Source organism: Branchiostoma lanceolatum, chromosome 1 (assembly GCF_035083965.1).
Source record: "Branchiostoma lanceolatum isolate klBraLanc5 chromosome 1, klBraLanc5.hap2, whole genome shotgun sequence".
Lineage (NCBI taxonomy): Eukaryota > Metazoa > Chordata > Leptocardii > Amphioxiformes > Branchiostomatidae > Branchiostoma > Branchiostoma lanceolatum.
In genome coordinates, this window is record NC_089722.1 from 41958860 (window position 1) to 41979871 (window position 21012).

The following is a 21012-nucleotide window of genomic DNA, read 5'->3' on the forward strand; positions in this document are numbered from 1 at the left end:
GCATGCCAGCTTAACCCTGTTTCTCTTAAGGTGTGCTTTTGTATTTTCTATTCTTTCCAACATTTTAAAAATGTACCAACTTTACAAGATGAGTGAGAAAAGCCATTTTCTTGTGAGATTTAGACAAATTTTAATCTTTATTTGTCATGTTGAAACTCTCCAGCATTGATAGCATTGATAGCAAAACACACAATACAAAGAGGACCCTTCAATAGTGATTATAATCTATATCATAATTTTCATTTCAAATCTACATGTAGTTATTAGCTGCTCCTGCCAAGGTGTCATTTTGTCTTTTTGTTCTTTCTGACATTTTAAAAATTAACTCTACATGTCGGAAAAACCATTTTCTTAATTAAATGTGATTTAATCAAATTTTAATCTTTATTCGGCATGTTGGAATTCCCCAGTTTTTTACTTGTCAGGATGTCGGAATGAGTGGGATTCTAGTCCGACGTGTCAGCAGCAAAATTCCGTGTCCCAAATATTTCGATATTCGTAATTTGCTTTACTCAATGCTATCGTCGGATTTACCAGGATTTATCTCAATGGACTTGAACAGCAAATTTAAGTACATAATGACATGTGACAACCCATGCATGGTATACATTGGGAAATATATCAAAGAATGTCTAGACGTAAGAAACTCGTCCAATGATTGTAAAATCCCATTGTCATCCCATACTACTACACCATATTGCATAAGATAGACTACTATATTGTATAAGATAGACTACTAGTACCACATAATATTGTATTAGATAGATTGGTTAGCCTAATAGAATGTTGTCTATGTAGCAGTGAATGCCATACTTTGTACCTTGTACAATTGTTGTGCAATAAAGTTATTATTTAAAGCAGCAAAGTTCCATCAAACGTCGGAATGTCGGAATCTCTCTCAAACTTGACATTTACAACTCAGGTCCGATTACAAAGGACCAACTTTACCCGTCGGAACAGCCATTTTCGTATGTGGTTTAATCAAATTTTGATCTTTATTCGTCATGTTGGAATTCCCCAGTTTTTGCTTGTCAGGATGTCGGAATGAGCGGAATTCTTGTCCGACACGAGCAGCAAAATTCCATCAAACGTCGGAATGTCGGAATCTCTCTCAAACTTGACATTTACAACTCGGGTCGGATTACAAAGGCCCCCAGATGTGTCCCATTAATAAAAGCTGCTTCCTTTTGTTGAGATCTCCAGCTTTCGAGCGACTTAAAGTGACCCACATCAGGACTATCGGTTACTCTCCTATCTCTCAAACATATCAAACTACAAAGATATGTCTGCATGCCGGCAGTGCCTGGGATTGTTACTGTGTCTTTGACATTCAACTAGAAAGATTAGACCTGGCTATTAGTAATGTAGTGTTGAGTACTGTAAGTATTGAAATGTTCATGGTGTTTTTTTTCCATTTTCTTTCTTTTTTCTTCTTTTTGATGATCGCTCAACCATGAAATTCAAACACAGAGAAAGCCTTCTTTCTCCTCCTAAGGCTAAAGCGAAATTGAGTTGAGAGGCCAAAATTGGCCAAAATAGAAGGAAAATAGTTTGATTGATGATGGCTTGAAAAGTTGGTCACTGTTTCAAACTTCTAAAATTTTTGGCAAATTTCTGCTGTTCTAGTCTATTTGCCCCAAAAATAGTCTCTCAAACATATCAGACAGTCACTACAAAGATATGTCTGCATGCCGGCAGTGCCTGGGATTGTTACTGTGTCTTTGACATTGAACTAGATAGATTAGACTTGACTATTAGTAATGCAGTGTTGAGTAGTCTTAAAATGTTCACGGTGGTTTTATTACTTTCACGTTTTTCTTCTTCTTTTTGGTGACCTCTTACTGCAACTTGATGACATTGCAAACATGTGCTCTGTATTTACTACTGAACTACTGCAGAATTGTTTTAACTGTGCACTTGGGAAAACATGGGGTAAACCTTTTTTCTCCTCCTAAAGCAAAATTAAGAATTAGAAAAACAACTTTTAGCATTGCTTGAACAGACTTGGTCATTTCTAGCTAGCTAGATCGGCAGGATCAGTAAGAATTGAAAAACAATCTGCTTCTTACTCTTAGACCATCGTATGATCCAACACACCGTAGTCAAGAACTGGGCTTTAAACCCAAGTCCCCTTCTGGTATAAAAGTTATCATTAGTGGCAAACAACTGTTAGCATTGCTTGAACAGACTTGGTCATTTCTAGCTAGCTAGATCGGCAGGATCAGTAAATAATTAAAGAACAATCTGGGTCTTACTCTTAGACCATCTTAATATGAACACACCATAGTCAAGAACTGTGCTTTAAACCCAAGTCCCCTTCTGGTATAAAAGTTCTCGTTGGTGGCACAGATGAGGTTGTTTTGTCTCCCTCCTGTTATCAGTGCGGATCCTACAGGAAGTTGTCAGTAAGGAGACACCCCATCAGCCTCCACTTCTCCAAGATTCCTGGACAGTTCCTCATTCATCTGGCCATTAAGGAGCCAAATAAAGACGTCAGGGCCGCTCCTTCAAGATTAGATAATTAAGGAAGACATCTGAGTGGTGAGATTGGAGCCAAGGAGGCCTCTGGAGTCTTAAGAAGGTTCCAGGCAGCACATTGTTAATCTTTTGAAATTCCGAGTGATGATACCTTAGTGAGAGTGATACCTTAAAAGTTTAAAGGTTCATATTGTTAAAGATTTCGAGTGGACATATCTTCTAAGGTTCTAAGTGATATTATCTTTAGACTTTGATAGAGTTTCCAGGCGAAGATATTTTTTAAGGTTCCAAGTGAAGAAAGCTTTAGAGGCCACAACTTCCAATTAGTGAAGATATCCTTTGTCTTAGAGATTCCAAGTGAAGACATCTTTAAATTAGAGGTTCCAAGTAAAGATATCAGATTTTAGATGTCAGGTAAGTGTACATGTATGTGGTACACATTTTTATGTAAGACTGGAGCAAGGAGGCCTCTGGAGTCTTTAAGAAGATTCCAGACTGCGCATCATTAATCTTTAGAGGCTCCAAGAGAAGATATCAGGGTGTGGATCTGTCAGTTAATGGGGACATTTGTGTGTCTGGTCTGTAGATAAGACTGTAGTCCTCTCTAATGCAGTGATTTATGGTTTAAGTGAGTGAGTGACCAAGTTAGAATAGTTTGAGCCTGTTACTTTCTGAAGGGAGGGAACCTTTGGATTTTTGCTTTAAACTTTTGCTTGTTTTGATGTAAAGATCAAACTTCGTCATCGATTTCAACATCACAGATGAGCTTTCATGCTAACCTTTGGATTTGTCATTAGAGTTCCACGACCTCATACATGTACCTAATGTAAGCCTTTGGGAGTGACATATCATAAATGTTTCTCATTTATCATGCAAATAAGAACCTCATTTGCATGAATTATATCAGTTGATCATCTTCTCCACCCAAATACACAAGTTGTTCAAAGTCTGAAAGTCTTATCTTAGCGAAGAAGGCTACTGGAGTCTTGAGGAGTCTTGGTGGATACAGGAGGCCTTGACCTAAGGAACAATGTTGATGCTCCTTTTTTTTCTTTTTAAGCTTTTTCCAACAGACTCCTCTTTGGGGGCATGTTGCTTCGGGACTGGTATGGCCAGAAGGAAACAGACAGTTTGAAGGGCACCATAAATACACACATGTATGATTAACGATATAAACATGTAAGGAACCAACTCCATCCAGAACCCGGTACAGACTGTGTCCTGCCTCTGATGAAATTAAAAGTAATGGAATGCCAGGCCGGCGCAGACAGACACAGACAATAGGTCATGGTAGGAACTAGGGAGGGATTCGCACATGAGGATTTCTTACCTCATTTGTTGAACGGATCATGTCATTGATCAGGATGCAAAAGACCAAAATGTTTCGGAAAGCAAAGTTACTTAAAATATTTAACCTTCTCCCTGCTGCCTAAACCCTGTAACCAATATACTTCAGCAGGGAGGTTAGATAAATTTCCAAATCCAATCATCTCTTTGATAATATGTCCTACATGTATGTGAAGAAAGTAAAGATGCAATTCTGTGAGCGCTATAGAATTATAGGAAGGCCTGCTCTTTTTGATGACATATTAAACTCATTGACAACTTTAAACCCAGGAAGGACTTTAATTAGACTGACTTATAACACCATGCTTTTGACATTTGAAAAATCATTGTCCAAATTTGAAATGACCTGCAGCATCTCTGAGTCAGATTCAGTCAGACAAAGGTCATGACCCCTGTGACCTTGGGCAGCCCCTGACCTTGTCCAGTCTTTATACAGCATGTTGTCATCCATCATTTCAAACCTGGAGTTCCTCTGCAACTGTTGCTCTATAAATAAATCAGCTGGTAGCCTTGGGATGCTTCAAGTTTAACTTTGGCCCTTACTTGTTGTTCAAGTTCAAATCCTTCTCATACCTTTCAGTGTATGGGGGAGATGGCCATCTCCGTTTCTATAGCCCTTAGGCCAATCATACAGGCTACTACATAAGGGGGCTATATTCAACTGGTAGTGGTGTGTGTTCAGCTACCACACTCATAAATACTGAATGCTAAGCAGAGAAAGCAGTAAATATATAATAAGTACCATTTTTTCTTCAAAAGTTTTGGTACAACCCCGACCTTCTGAATGCAGGGCAAACACTTTACCCCTGTGCACTGGTTTTAACTTTGGCCCTCAGGCCGCAGCAGTTTATTTCCGCGCAATTGTTTCTTGGCTTTTAAAAGAAAATTTCAAATTTCGAAACTCAGACTCATTTTTCATGATCTCCCTAATAGTAATACTAATATAGTGTGGAGAATACTCTAGTAACGTTATATCTATTGCTTGATTTCTTCTTCTATCAAACACACCAAACATCAGACTGAGTGGGTAAAAAAAAGAAGACTTTATTGTAAACAAATTGCCATTTGCATGATACTTGTAAGTTGTAACTATAGAATTTTTACATCTCAATACAAACAGATAATTACAACAATAACAAGCCAGAACAAAGTGGTCATTTTTACAAACCTGCCAGCAAATACAATCCAACATTTGTAATAGTATTTTTAAGCTGTGTGTTGATATCTAAAGGAGTGAGTGTTGAAGTCATCAATATCAATAAATAGTCACAAAGGTATACGTATGTAATTTAAAAATCTGGATGTGAATATTAAGCTATCAAATGAGAACAAAAGCTGCTCCAACATCGAAGAGTCCAAGAACTCACAAGTATATATATTGATCCAGAAGAAGGCGACAATGGTCGTTGAAAATTTGATCCGTGTATATCTTAAAGTTGGAAGAATGTTTAGCATTGTATTATGATTACTACCAACACAGATGAGCTTCCATGATAGAGAGTCCAAGATTTTTGCACGAATACTTAGAATAGAATTTGTTATCTCTAAATAACATATCTGAAGTCAACTCAGTGCTGACAGAAATGATGACACTGTATAATAGAGTGAAGCAGATTCTTTTAAAAGTCATGTGTCAACTTAAGTGTTTGAATGTGTACAATTTCAAATGTCGGGCTTCCAAAACAATTTACAGTTTCCCTCTTTCCCACCTTAACAGTGGCTGTACAGTCAGACATGACAGTGACTGTACTCAAGGAAAGGACATGTCCTTTCCTTGAGTACAGTGCACATGACTACTGTCAATAACAACATGGATTTGATTATACTTTAGTCAAAGTTATTTTTTTTACTTCTGACTGGTCAAAAGAAAAACCTATACTGCCAGCAAGTAGTTTTTTCTACCAACTTTTGTAAATACACAGCAATTTTGAGCAAACGTTCATGTAACTTTGCTATTGCATTGAGATTGATTCCAAGTCCCTACTTATGCTATGCAATATTAAACATGTCATCCGTGTCCATTCATTTGCATCATAATTAAGCATAATGTAAGTAAGTAGTTTTTTCTTCCAACCTTTGTGAATAAAGCAGTTTTGCATGGGTAAGCATTCATGTAACTTTGCTATTGCATTGAGATTGAGTTCGAGTCTCTACTTATGCTTTGCAATATATACATCTATACAGTCAGGTAATAAGATTTGATTGTATCATCCATGTCTGTCCATTTGCAGTTAGTAAGTAGTTGTTTTCTACCAGCCTTTGTGAATAAAGCAGTTTGGGTAAACGTTCATGTAACTTTGTTTAACTAATATTATATTGCATTGAAATGGACTTTAAGTCTCTACTTATGCTGTGCAATATATACATCTATACAGTCAGGTAATAAGATTTAATTGTGTCATCCATGTCCGTTCATTTGCACAGCGGTCCCGTTTTCCGCGCGCGGTATCGTGACATGATTGTTCGAGAGGTTCACCGCGTTCATGGAGCGCTGGAACATCGCCCGCCTCTTCCTACGGTAGCAGCGCATGTAACAGTACACCACTGTGGCAATCAGCAGTAGGAGGAGCACGCTGCCAAGGGTGTACCTGTAAGAATGGGCAAGAAAACAGAAATTGTAATTAAAATAAGTTTATTTGGCAGCCTGCTGGGTGCCAGACCCACGATCTTGAGGGCATGTTGGCCCTAGAGCAGAGGAGTTGGCCTGTGTATGCCCTGGAAACAGTCCAGGCTCAGGGTCTAACTCATCAGGCGGGCTTGATTTCCTCTGGAGCATGTTACTTATTTTTAGCCCAACAGTCGAGTATTCTGTATGCAAAACGTTAACACCCTTCTTTAATCAATTCAGACATCAATGGGATGCAATTGTACATGTTCGTGATAAGTTCTAGACCCATGGAGTTGTTCCTCATGCTCTACAGTCAGTCTGAGTGTCTTTTCAATAAATCCTGGCGTTATGGACTTGGGAGATCAGTGCCCCAACTCTACCACTCCCGTGGGTTTGTGAATGACAATGCTGTGTCTTGTGAGTGTTGCTTAGTGTTATACTTATATAAATGCATGTATAGGCAGTCCATCGTGCAGCATACAAAAGAACGTTCAAACCATCACTTACCCGATGGTGATGTACGTGTGCGTCAGCTCCGCGTCCTCCGTACGGAACTCCATGCAGTGGTCAGCTTGCGGGAGGATGGACTGTGTCACGCACACTGAGTACCTGGACAGGAAAGGAAGAAAAGTATTCACCGTATAGCCGGTATCAGGGCTCGAAGTTAACTATGTCCCTATGTCCCGGGGCCACCAAAATTTGACCTGGGACAACTCAATAATCAATTCGGGACATATTTGGGACAATCAGGGCTCCTGAGTGCCACTGTGCTCCTCCCTTGTGAAACTGTATACTGGTCCCACCCACTGTTTTTGGTGTGGTACTAGTCTTCTCAAAATCAATCATCATTTATCACTCAGCATAGTGAAAGGAAAGCCTGTCCCAGCTAGGCTGTGGCACATGTCTGCTCCCCTGACAGGGGGTCAGCAGAGGGATGGTCACACCTCAATTACTTGATTAAGGTTTGCCCTGCAAGATTAGAAATCAAACATTTTCGGATTTGTTCTACCTCCCCAAGAGCCACCGCATCAATGAAGTCTTTAAACTCTGCAGAATTATGCTTTTTCTTTTATAACCTATTAAAATACATTATTTCAGGAACAATATTTCTGGTTGTTAACTTTGTTGAAACTTGTGTTTATTACTGAGTGTATATACCTTTGTATGTATTATATTTTTCAAATTTCATGCAATTTTCTATTTTACAATACACAATTTTGTATATAACTAAAAAAAAATATTCTAACACAGATTGGCTTGGGCTCAGGTCCTGACTTGAGTATAGGTCCAAACCTGAACATGAACCTCTGGAACTGAATGCAGACCCGACACTAAGTTCATATCTTTGGCCCTGGTTGGGACACTTCAGGACACTTTCGGGACAGTTGAAATCCACTTTTGGGACAATGTTGGGACAGTAGGGGAAAAAGTTAATTTCGAGGCCTGTGGTATAACCGCCCTTCTGCGTAACACACCAAGATGACCCTACTACATGTATTACAGTAACTATACGTTGAATTAGGTTACCCAGCTATTTGAAAATTCAATAGATAGTAGTACAGTAAATGAATAGATAAATAAGTACCTCGAAGATGGTTTCAAGTTCTTCATCTTGTAGAGAAACACCCCGTGCTTGAGCACCGCTGTCTGCTGCAATGATTCCCCCAGTCTGTAGTACAGAACACGGTACGGCGTCAGCATCAAGGGCTCGTCTACGAGAGGGAACCACTGGATCAGGGCGGAGTTCGAGGTCACAGAGGTCACGAAGATCCGGACCGGTACGGTGTCGCTGGCGATGGAACGACATTCGGCGCCGGTGCAGTCGACTCGGGTGACGTTCATGGTTGCTGTGGCATTGGCACGGCCCTCCTGATGGTGAATGATGAATGGTTTATTTAGACAACAGTCAACAAGTTACAGACAACAGATTCACCGGCAACCATACAATAGTACTGGTTGCCTGAATGGACCATTCCAGCCGAACACCATGGCATAAGCCCAGTCCCCTGATCTATTTCAAACACCTCTGTCAAAAACAGTTTATCTTTTTTTGGCTCTGATCAGGAAACCCTTTTTGTTGCGGTGAAAGTGCAATGATTCCTGTAATGAGCAGGCTTTCCCAACGAATTAAAGGCAATAAGAATAGGGTGCCTACGCCTTATGGAAAAGAGCATGCAGGCCTCTACTAGAATCACAATAATCTTTTTACCTGATTAGTGGCGATGCAGGTGTAAGTGCCGGCGTCGGTCTGTCGGACAGGCGAGAGGAGAAGGCTACCGTCGTGGAGCACGCGGATGCGGCGGGTTTTGGAAGCGGCGGAAATCATGGCGCCCATGGGGAGGATCCATTCTACATCTGGGTCGGGGTCACCTGGGAGAGAGAAAAATAAATTGAATGATTATTCATCTTTTATTTTAACCAAGACTTGAAATCCTTGGTAAGCTGCAGAACAGACCAAAAACAAGACCTCCCATGAATTTGTAGCCTCTGATCTTCCATTGACCCCATGACCTGGAATGTCTGTCAGCTGTCAGATACATGTAAGGCTAATTAAGAACTAATTCTACCAACTCTACTTCCTGTCATTCCTGTAACTCACATATTTTAAGCTCTGCATGAACCTTCTAGTTCTCCCTGCTGCCCAACCCTGTAACCAATAGAGGATTGGTAGCCGATTGGCTACTTCAGTGTGCTGAGAATTATCCCAAGTGCAATCAACCGCAGGCATCAGGGCAGATGCATGGCGGCTGCAGACATCTCCCTCCAGGATGTTCTGTTTTTGGCCAGAGCCCTCCAGTCGGCTCTGCTGACTCCCAGAGTGTCCAGCACATTCAACACTTGGTCCTCCCATCTGCTCCTGGGACGGCCTCTAGGGAACCAGTTTGACCACTTCCTGGGTGGGTGTAGTGCAACCATCCCAAAGTGTGATGGGAAAGTGTGGCATATCTACATGTTGTATTTACCTGAAATGAACAAAGCGAATAGTACAGTCTCCTGGCTCCTGGGAATCGAACCCGGACCCGCCACCTCACAAACCCAACGCACTTACCGCAAGGCTAAAAGGTCCGGACCAGTTAGACTGGTCGATAAGTGGCGCTTGAACCCCACCGTTACATACCTGTGGTGTTACAGAGCATGACGGTGGTGTGTCCCACCAGCACATTGATGTTTGTCGGGTAGACTGCGACCGTCGGCGGGCGGCAGGTCAGCGCGCCGATCGGCACGGCCATCACGTTTCGCCCCTTCAGGTGCCGCGGCGTGGCGCACACAATATCCGCATTGTTCGGTACTGACACCTGGGGGCAAGAAGGTCCTGTGGTCAGGGTTGTTCAACTTGTTGACTTATAATCTAAAGTAAAGGTTCTGGAATCCCTATAGCAGGCCTTATGATATATAATTAGCTAGCCCCAATGTTGTGCCCTTGGGAAAGGTAATTCACATCAATTTCTTCATTCAACTCACAGGGGAACATGTACTAGGGTTGGTTAGGGACGTCTTCTGGGATGGGACATACAGCCAGAGGTTTTGTATTTGAAGAGAACCACATCTCGAGCAAGGGAAAGAACCCATGGCCACCACACACATGAAAAAGTATGGGTCCAGGACTGCATAAGACTGGACTATAAGGTTTGATCCACTCACACCAGTATGGACGGTCCATACTGGTGTGAGTGGATCAAACCTTATAGTCCAGTCTTATGCAGCTAAGGTACCAACTGTATACAAACCTGGTGTGTTACACCTAAAGGCGGTTTACTAGTTATGCAAAACAAACTAAAAAAACAACAAAACAAACAAACCTTTGTGGAGTCCAGCCACTCTCGGAACGACTGCAGCGAACAGTTGCAGCTGAACGGGTTGTTGTGGACGGCGGCAGTCTCCAACGACGGCTGGCTCGCCAGGAAGTCTCCCCCGATGGTCGTGATCTCGTTGTACGCGAGGTTGATCCATGTGAGCGCGGGAAAGAGCGGGAGGTCGTCCGAGGTCACATGCGCCAGGCGGTTGTTCTGGAGGTCAAGGCGGAGCAGGGAGGTCAGCCGCGGGAGGACGGACCAAGGAAAGTCCTGCAGTTGGTTCTCGCTAAGCCATAGCTCCTAGAGACAAGAAATCAAGCAATCAATCTACATGTATATGTATCTATCGATGAAGCACAACAAAATTAGCACAACATGTGAAGGATATTCCAGGGAAAATCACAGCTCCTGGGAAACATGTGGCAAAACTTCATCAATCAGTCAATCAATAAATCAATCAATCAATCAACAATTCAAACTTCATTGCACAATGTTGAATGTGAAAGACATTTCGAAGCAAGTGGGAAACACATTTAATCAACCAACCAACCAACCATCAATCAATTGATCAATCAACAAATTAATCAGTTAGTCAATGAAACTTAATTGCACAATGATGTTCAGAAGATTTCACAGAAAGTCCTGGAGTTGGTTCTTGTTCAACCATAGCCCCTGGGAAACACAGCAGAACTCCATCAATGAATCAATGTATCAATGAAACTTTATTACACAATGATGCAAATGACTACTCAGACAGACCTAGAGTTGGTTCTAACATGACTTGAGTTGCCTCAGTCAGCTGATTCTACATAGACCAGATTCTTCCTGTTGTAGACCTCCATTGTTATTCAAGGTCACACTGACACTTGACCTTGGACCAGACAGTACTTGACTGAAACAGCAGCTGACTTCTTAAGTTCCTTAGCAGGGTGATTTTATTCTTCTAGTTATCTTTTATCCAGACAAACCTCAAATCACTGTAAACAGATGTTTTTGCCCAAGCCAAGTGAAACGTTAACAACCTCCTGTCTTTCCATAGCTAGTTGGGGATCATCTGTCAATGCCATAAATTAGCAGCCAGCTTCATTAGTAACCCTAGAACTTCCTATATGGTACTGGTTTCAAAGCACCCCGAATTCTCAAAATTCTCCTAGCTTTCACAAGTCATCTATTTCCTGGCAAGTGGAAACAGTGATTCAGGAAAACTGTGACAGGAGGATACGTTTGTACCTTACAGGACTACTGGTAACTGAGACAGAGGGAATACTATATAATAGATATTTAGTCTTGCAGCAAATATGTGTAAAAGATGTTCGCAGCAAATACTGTATGTGTTTCTTGCTACAGTATTTTTTTTTCAAATCAACTCATGGGCAACTGCGAACTTAAAATATTAATATATTGACATTATGAAATTGTAGATAGCTTTGACTGTGAACTTAAACTATCACAGAAACCTCCTTTTCACTGGAACCATGCATGAAATGAAATCCTTCCTAGACAGCCTAAACTATATAACATAAGAGGAAGAGAGTGTTACCCTTTTTCAGAAGTCAGGATAAGATTTTATCTTTGAATCACCAAGCATCATTGAGAAAAGGTGCCTGTGTGTAAAACTAAGCATACTCCAGTCAAAACAACCAGTCCTGTTTCCCCTATAAAAGTTTAAACGTTGATTTAAATGCATGGTCAGTACTAGTTCTTTTACAGTTTGTTCCCGAGCAACATACTGTAATTCTTGTTTCTTTCACTGTAACTTTATGTTCACTCTTTTCACAGCCCAGTCACCTCTGTACCTTGAACTTATCATCACCGTGAAAAAACCTATTATCATTTTTTATGATTCCTTCACACATCCGTGAAGTTAAAGTTCAGTGAAAATGTCCAGTTTCCTAATTTTGCTACTGTGAAGATAAAGTGAATGGCAGTATTTTTAGTGAGCTTCAATAAACTCTACATACTGTATGGACTTTCCCTCCCCAAGCCCAGGGCGTGCATGCCTGTGCATCTGTTACAAATTTGTAACAACTTTGGGCTCTGTTGTCTTAGCTGTGATGGGAACTAAGGCCCCTCACTGCCCTCTTCAGTTTCCCTGATGAGGTCAAACCACTTGGGAAAATGTCAAGGTGATCTCCAAGCAGATGTGGGATGGAAGATTTTCACATTTTCTTAAATGAATTCCTAACTTATCTGAGGATATATGCAATCAGTTGGTCTCCTTAAAACATTTTTCTTTTACAATGCTTGGAATTAGAAAGCACAAACCTTTCAAAAGACTATTATAATTATGACTTGGGAATGTTATTACATGTAAGGGTTAGTGATTAAACTGGCCAAATCTTGCCTCATGACGAAACTGACATTTTTCAGTCCCTTGCTGGCCTTGAAAAATTAATGAGACTTAAACTAAATTGTTTGTTTTTTCCTTTTCTGTACCTTTGCACTACCTCAAACCTTTCTAGTTTCCTTGCCACAGAACCAACCCCAGCCTGCCATATTTAGATGAATATGAGACAGTCTCATCTTATCTACAATCTAATTAACACAAAAATCAGACTCTATGTACATGTGTTGTTGTTTGTTTCCCAGCAAAAATACGTGCAATCATTTCCTTTGAGTGAAATGAAGAACCTTGTACTTGGCACTCCCTGGGGTTGTCTCCAGGACTTCATGGTGAACAAATTTCGACCTATCCATCCAAAAGATATGACAATGACAGTTTTACCAATTTGATGAAAATCAACAACATGGGCTCCCAAACAATGAGTGGGATCAATAAAAAAACTGTGTTTCCTGAGGGCCTGCATGGGGGGGTCCCGACAACGCTCTACGCTAAATTCGGAGGGCCGGCTACGTAATACACATGTATGCTAAATTCAGAAAGCCTCCCTACGCTCTACACTAAATTCAGAAAGCCCCCCCTACGCTCTACGCTAAATTATGGAGTGGTCGGCAACGCTCTACGTAAAATTAAAACGGACGATTACACTCTACGTAAAAGGGGCATGTAGGCCCTCTTTCCTGAGTGTTTCCTAAAACTTTTCTAGTTTCTCTTAACTTCATTTCCATAGAAGCAATCCCAGCCTGCCATAATGACAGTGAGCCAGGGCCTGCCTCATACTGCTAATCTAATTAACATGATAAATAATCGGGATGCCTTCCCTGTAGGCCACCACATCTGCTGGGAATTGATAGCATCAGAAAATGCAGGGAATGAAGTGATCAAAGCTGCCCTATCCTGAAATACTGCACACAGGCATCCCCAATGAGATGTACAATAACTGCTGGCAATATTTGATATCTATTTCGCTGTGCAACGTAGCCTTAATTGGACCTGGCACTTTTTACTTGCGGCTAGAAGAGTATCTGATTCGGTAAAATTTAACCAGTCATGATGTTTACATGTGATGGGAAAAGATAATAGTATTTTTAGGCTTGAGTTTCCTGTTTACTTCAGCCAAAGGTAACCAAACGAATTACAGTGATTTTTCCTAGCCTTTTCATTATCTTACTCTACATCATAGTACATGTATGTGTTATGCTTTTTTTCTGATATCAGTTCTAGCTGAATTCAAAGCTGTGGGGCTGATATCAATTAGGATTTTACCATGGTCAATCATGACTGAAGGAGGCCATAAAGATCAGTTCTAATTGTTTGTTTCTTTTTTGGTGAAAGGCATTTATTTTCATTCTTCTGAAAGACAAGACAGAAGAAATGCACGTTGTAATACGCCAATAGCTTGACTTGAAAAGAGCCCACTAAGGGTTTTTTTCATGTGTTTCATTTCATACACTACAAGATATAAATTGGCCCAAATATATTTTCATCCTTATCAAAATTAGATAAAGTTTAGATGACTCAATGATCATCCACTTTGATTTTCCAGACTTGAGGTATTAGATAGAGAAGAACATGTACAAACATATTATTCCACCAGGTTACATAATGCCGCCACCCTGAAAAGATACATCCAAACAGATCTCCAACCCAACGCCCCCAGTCTAATGCACTCCTGCATACTAGTTTCTAATTTCTTCTAAACTGTGCATACCTGGGGTGCTGCACTAGAGATCTCTCAAACCCACTTTTTCAAAGTGGCAGATTTATGTAACCTGGTGGATCAATGTTAATGGAGGTTACATCTGTTTTAGGTTTAAAGTAGACTGGAAGCACCTGATTGTGTCTTGATGGATGAAGGGAATAATCACTGGAAACAAGCATCATATCCTGAGCAAAATATCAATTCCAACTTTTATCTCATCATCTATCCCCAAGTAAACTTGTTTCAGATGTTCATAGAAAAGACAGACATGTAGTACTTACTTTATTGTCACGGTAGCAGAATTTCATGGTGTAAGGAAAATGGACATTTTCACTGAACTTTTACTTCACGGAGGCGGCAAGTGATTTACAGCACGGATGTGTGAAGGAGTCATAAATGATAACAACAGTTTTCTCACGGAGATGATAAGTTCATGGTACAGAGGTGACCCTAAAAACAGTGAACATAAAGTTACAGTGAAAGAAATAAGAATTACAGTTGTATTCATTTTATTCATTCTATGATTCTACTAATTTGGCAAATATTTGGGTGTCCTCTCATGAATTCTAATTTGTGACGTTACAGTTGTAAGTTTATGAGAGCTTCTTTTGACAATGAACTGTTAGTAAACAAACTGTTTGGACAATAAACAAATAAAAGATTATAAAGTTTTACCAATAGAATTAAGCTTGATTTTATTTGTGGGAAAAGGTTTTTACATGGTTTTCACAGAATTCTACTCCCATAGTATTATGTAGAACAGCTTAAATGTGTCTTTGGGTATGGGAAAAACTAGGTGATACTTTTTTCTTTCATCTTTTGACCAAAAATTGTTTTACTCCCATAGTATTATGTAAAACAGCTTGAAAGGTGTCCTTGGTAATGAGAAAAACTACCTGGTACTTTTATTCTTTCTTCTTTAGAGCAGCCATTAGAAAGATACACAAAGTTTGCTGTCACCAACTTGTACTTTTGTAGCTGCAATTGAGTTGTCAATGCCTCCGTAAACAAACAGCCCAGGGAATAAAGATAAACTATCTGTACAGAAAGATAACAATATGGCCAGTTGAGATTGTATGAGTCTTATACACTGACAACATTGGAAAGATATTTGTAGGCATGTATAGTATAGTACTGTTCAATATTACATGTAAAACTTTGCTGTTTCTCTGCCAACTGCAACTTCGAGTACATGTACAGTCATGTATCTTTGTCAGACTTTCATTAATTGATATTGTGAGATTAGAAAAAAAGGAAATCCTACAGTCAAAGTAAACTTAGTTCTTTCTGTCATCTGTTTATCTAACTTTCTAAGTCAGCAAATGCATTTATCAAAGTTTACCTACACATGTAGGCCTTGGTTGTATCTGATACAGTAAAACTATAGACTAGTACTAGGACCAATAGACAAGCAAGATAGATATTATAGAGTTATGATTAACTGACTAATACTGAGATGGCCATTATAGAACAAACAAACAAACAAACAACGACATGTCTAAATACTGACCTGTATGGATGGAATGGCCAACAGTGCCTCCCCCGAGATGTGAGAAATCTCGTTCCCTTGTAAGTACAGATAACGCAGCGCCGTCAGATTCTCAAACGTTCGGGCGGGAATCCCGGCTATGCTGTTCCAGCTCAGGTCCAGGTTGACCGTTGTCCCCGGCAACCCGTGGGGCACGCCCCGCAGACGTTGGTCCACGCAGTTCACGTGTCCGTCCCGCCAGCAGATGCACTTGTCCGGGCAGCCGAGCCCCCGTCCGGAAAACAGCACGGTCAAAACGAACGCGACACACACCCACATGGCTCGGGCAGTATTTACTTAACCCACAGTTGTCTCCACTTCTTATGTATACCACAGCCTCACAACAGGAAAATCCTCTGGAACACCCGACAAGTTTGACAGTCCTCGCTCTCTTTAAACCCTCTACAGCTGTCCAGCACTCCCACAGGCCTATAAACTAAGTAATACTTAACATATGACCCAAGGACCTGGGTTCAATTCTCGCCCGATCATCTATCATGGAGGTAATTGGATGGCTATGAAGGCAGCCTTTGTGAGAACCAATCCTGGATGATTTATTCCCTGCACTTGTGTGATACTCCTGGTCGCTTCTGTTGTACAACAACTCCAATCACTGCTGTATCATACAGAAGGACTTGAAACAATTGCTCTTGGATGAGGTGGAACTAGAAAATGAAGTAGACGGATGTTGAAGGAATATCGTCACCGACTTTGTGGGATCTAATCCTTGATGATTTATTCCCTGTACTTGTCTGGATTACTCCTGGTCACTTCTGTTGTACAACAACTCCGATCACTGCTGTATTATACAGAAGGACTTCAGACAATTCCTCTCAAATGATGTAGATCTAGTAGGTGTAGTAGACGTATATATGTTGAAGGATTGTCATCGACTTTGTGGGATCCAATCCTGGAATTGATTTATTCCCTGCACTTGTCTAGATACTCCTGTTCGCTTCTGTTGTACAACAACTCCGATCACTGCTGTATCATATACAGAAGGACGTTAAACAATTGCTCTCAGATGATGTGGACCGAGTAAATGAAGTAGATGTATGTTGAAGGATTGTCACCGACTTTGTGGGATCCAATCGTCGATGATTTATTCCCTGCACTTGTATGATACTCCTGGTCTCTTCTGTTGTACAACAACTCTGATCACTGCCGTATTATACAGAAGGACTTCAGACAATTCCTCTAAGATGATGTGGAACTAATAGGTGTAGTAGACGGAAGTTGAAGGATTGTCACCGACTTTGTGGGAACCAATCCTGGATGATTTATTCCCTGCACTTGTGTGATACTCCTGTTCACTTCTGTTGTACAACAACTCCGATCACTGCTGTATTATACAGAAGGACGTCAAACAATTCCTCTCAGATCCTGTACAACTTGTAAATGGCAGTAGACAGATTGTTGAAGGATCCTGGCAGACAAGTGTGATGTTGTCAGCTCCTGTCACAAAGTTGTCCCCGAACTGCTGATTGCTTGCTGGTATCCCTTACACTACCGGTGTCAACTTGACTCAACGCTGTAGAAAGACAGATGCGTTGCCTTGCCTCTGGTGGTACAAACCTCCTTGTTCCTTGATGGTCAAATGAAGTTGTTCGTTTTCACACAGACAGGAGCAGTTGTCTCTCAGCGTAATTAAGTTTCCAACAATTAATCCAGCTGCTGGTTAAGTATAAATACTCCAGTGGGAAAGTCCAGGAAAGTCTGAGTCTTTCTCCAAAAGAAGTTGTGACCATATTTTGTGCGTCAGGATTTGGCAGGTCTCCCTTGTCCTGTGTATGTAACAGGCTGGCTGGGGTTGTCCCAAAAGGATGACTCCTTTAGCTACTCATACTCCGGCCAGCTGCCAATTCAGGTCTCCTACCCATGTGGACATGAGCCCTTACCCCACACAGTGCCTGAGTCCACCCCCTGACAGCTTCACAACTGTGGGCTGTGGGATTAGGAACAGGGGGGGAGGCAGGGTTGGGAGGGACAAACTAAAGTGTGATCAAATCCAGATGTACTAACCCATTACTGTATCCATACTGGGCGCAGCGGACTTATGTGAGATTAGGGAGGATTTTTTGTAAAGATCTTTGGATAAACGAACAGTCTGCTGGGAGCTTGTGTGGTAATCCGTAGTCTGGAGATGCAGAACACCCCTCTGTCTGGACCGGTCCATCACGGCTTGATTGCCTTCCCATAACCACAACACCAAGGAGATAATTTTAGCCGCCCGCAGCTTTTGGGAATGCAGAGAATGGGGAAGAGGGAAATGCAGGAAACGGGAAGCGATCCCCGTAGCCAGGCCGCAAAGTTTCCGCTGTAGAGACTGGTGCAAGTAAGGAGACAAAGTTTCTGAAGTTGTATCGAAGAATAGGTCAGGTTTGCAGAGCTAGAAAACTAACCATTTAATAGGATATAAAAATCAGGTTTTGTTTTCTCTTGAATGATATATAGTAGGACTATTTAAAAGTGGAGTTGGGTGCTGAACATTAACCATCAGGATTGGAAGTGTACTATCAATATAGAAAACCAATAGATAAACATGTAAATAAACAAACAGGTGTAATATCCTGTAGAGTAAGCTAGTTCAATGGTATAACTTGTTTTGTTGTTGTTTTCTTTATTTGATAGTAAATTTTGAACCCTTTTTAAGTGGTGTTGAGAAGAAACTAGAGAGACTGGGTTGGGCAACTTTGACTATCTTGGATGAATCATACACAAAAGTGAATCATGATCAGTAACTGTTCTTGTTTGCTAACTAAGGGAGTGTGGGGGAAGTCTCAAAATGTCTCAGTTTCTGTGCCATTCTGCAGCTGATTCACAATGTTTTCATAGCTCTAAAGGAAATGCTTTTGTTAATTCATCTTTGTAGTTCTAACAGTAAGTCACCCTTTGAAGTGTACTCAATGTCTAGTATAGATATGGACTTTCTCTTCATATAGGGTGTGATGTACAAGACATATAAAGTCAGGTATGAATGTCAGATTATAGAAATAATGATAAAGAGTTAAATAAAATTTTGAATTTTCTAGAGTCTTTCCAAAATATATTGTATAAGTGGCGTTCTTAATTAGTGCCTTTTTCTACTCTACATGTATGATGGTGTTGAGGTCGAAGCCCTTCTGAAGTTCTGTGGCTGTGAATGATAAAGGATTTTTAAGCATTTATTCCCATATGGTGAGATAGAACAACTGTTATTTCAGAAACATTTATGTATATCTACAAAGAAAAAGTCACAACATTCAATACTGTTGAAGAGGACCCCATGGCTTCAGTGCGGTTCCATAAGTGTAAAAATGTTGAAGAGTTTATTTTCAGAACGGTGTCCAAGTTGACAACACTGTCTTCACTCAATACGGTTGATTTTGGTGCCATGCTGGTTTAGATGGTTGATGTCTGGGGGTTGGAATGAGAGAGATTTTCTCTCTTACGGTTTTGTCTTTACTCTAATGTTGGAATCTCTGGTCACAGCTATGGAGCTGATATAGACAGTCACTTAAACCTAAGCTTGTGGAAAAGCCTCCAGGACACACAAGTTTATTAGCCTGAGTGTCATCCTGTTCTTCACCATAAACATCAGACTACCAATTTATTTCCATGGTTTCGGACATGTCAAAGCTGAAATTTAGCAAGACTTCGAGATGAAAATGGAGGAAAACGTGCTATGTCCACTCCCTGAAATTGTGAACCAACATCAGAGAATTCAGACAGACTCTGAAAAGCCTTAGCTTTGTAAGGCTGTAAAAACCTAAAGGGGCGAGTACGCCGCTCCCGGGATTAGAACCCCCGCCTATCCCGATCCGCACGGCTTGGGAAATCAACACGCTAACTGGCTAACAGTTAGACTGGTCAGTTAGTGGAGGTTGATCCCCACTGTTACAAGGCTTCGTATGTACATTAGTACATGTATGTCAATTTCAAGTTTAGTGATCTTGTATAAGTCAGTGTCAATTTGCCATGTCTTTAAGTTCCTATTGTTTACGAGTGACACACTTCATAGGTCAGTCCTTTCTGAATTCGAAGTTACAGAAGGAAAAGGAAGCAGTCTGTGTTCCTGTTATGGCTAAACTTGAATTTGATTGAAACAAGACCCTTTAGCCTTATAATGCCTTTAATTAGTTCCTGATATCTACAAGTCACACACTTTTTAGGTCAGTCCTTTCTTGAACTCGTAGAAGAAAGAAGCAGTCTGTATTACTGGAGATCTTTCAAACAAACAATAAACAATAGACTGTGTTGTGGCTGAACTTGAATTTGATTGTAACAAGACCCTTTAGCTCCCTAATCCCCTACCCTAATTACAAATCACCCACCAGACACCAAAAAGACCAGTTTTACCACAATTACCCCTCCAGCTTTAATGCCCCATCGCAACCAATTGCCTGTGTTTATTTGGACAAAGTTAAGACACTGTTGACACAACTGAGACAGTGTCAGTCAGCAAAGCTCCCCTACCTCCCCCAGCCCCTCCCTGATGAGCTGCCAGCTGGGATGGTTAATTGATGGCAGCAGGTGCAGGGACACCTAATCTGGCAGCTATTTTGGCAGGACCCCTGGGGTCTTGCCCTGCCTGGCAGATTTGTGGTTGAACATGCCAGTTGCCTCCTCATGGCTGTTACATGGCTGTTAGGGGGGATTTGAAGCTCATTTGATATGTGCTGTTGGAGTTCTCTGTGGCATGTGACACCGTCGGGCTGTTGTTTCACATCACTTTTTTTTGGCTCGGAGATTGAGTTGAGATGTCTTAGTTTGGAGAGTCATAATATTTTCCACATTAATAATAATCTCAGATCGAGTCAAATGTAATTTCTGTTTTCTTCAGCCAAGGAGAATTTGTAAAATATATCTTTATTTGAAAACTCATACCTGATGGCTAATTACAAGGGTAGGATAGCGTCAAAGAGGTAAAAAAAAATGTCTGTAAGTGTGGATGTCACTCGAAAAGTCTGCAAGTAATCTCCAGGAGTAGAGTTTGAATCGCACATGTATATGAGTATGGAGGTCTTTTTTGATGGCAACATTGTTAATATTTTGTTCCTGCCCAAAGGCTGCAGGTGTAATGAAGGCAGTGTGTCTGAGCAGGTCTGAGGTTTGTTATTAATTATAACAGACATCCTACAGTGGTGCACATGTCTTCAATTGACCCTGCAATATTGGCTGGGGGATCATGCACCTGTCAATGAAAAAAATCAAGGGGTTATTGAGGCGGGGAGG

General features: G+C 40.9%; 2 protein-coding genes across 2 annotated transcripts in view; one reads left to right on the forward strand and one right to left on the reverse strand.

Annotated features, from left to right (window-relative positions):
- Positions 1-21012, forward strand: part of LOC136426874 (transmembrane protein 199-like) — a 36518-nt gene that overhangs the window by 2944 nt on the left and 12562 nt on the right. The gene's annotated exons all lie outside the window — the stretch shown is intronic.
- LOC136444019 (immunoglobulin superfamily containing leucine-rich repeat protein-like) lies at positions 6224-16417 on the reverse strand. Its single transcript, XM_066441429.1, has 7 exons — positions 15781-16417; positions 10234-10527; positions 9552-9729; positions 8643-8803; positions 8019-8302; positions 6941-7042; positions 6224-6413 (listed from the first exon to the last, which is right to left on the reverse strand). Exons 1-7 carry the CDS (start codon positions 16075-16077, stop codon positions 6224-6226), a joined length of 1506 nt encoding a protein of 501 aa, XP_066297526.1. The 5' UTR covers positions 16078-16417.

Bases quoted from the DNA above. Each gene is read 5' to 3' on its own strand.
- LOC136444019 (XM_066441429.1), bottom strand. From the start codon at position 16,077: ATGTGGGTGTGTGTCGCGTTCGTTTTGACCGTGCTGTTTTCCGGACGG. The intron at 9,730-10,233 runs GTTTGTTTGTTT...TCTTGCCCCCAG, and splicing joins AGTGGCTGGACTCCACAAAG to GTGTCAGTACCGAACAATGC. The intron at 6,414-6,940 runs GTAAGTGATGGT...CCATTCTTACAG, and splicing joins CACACGTACATCACCATCGG to GTACACCCTTGGCAGCGTGC.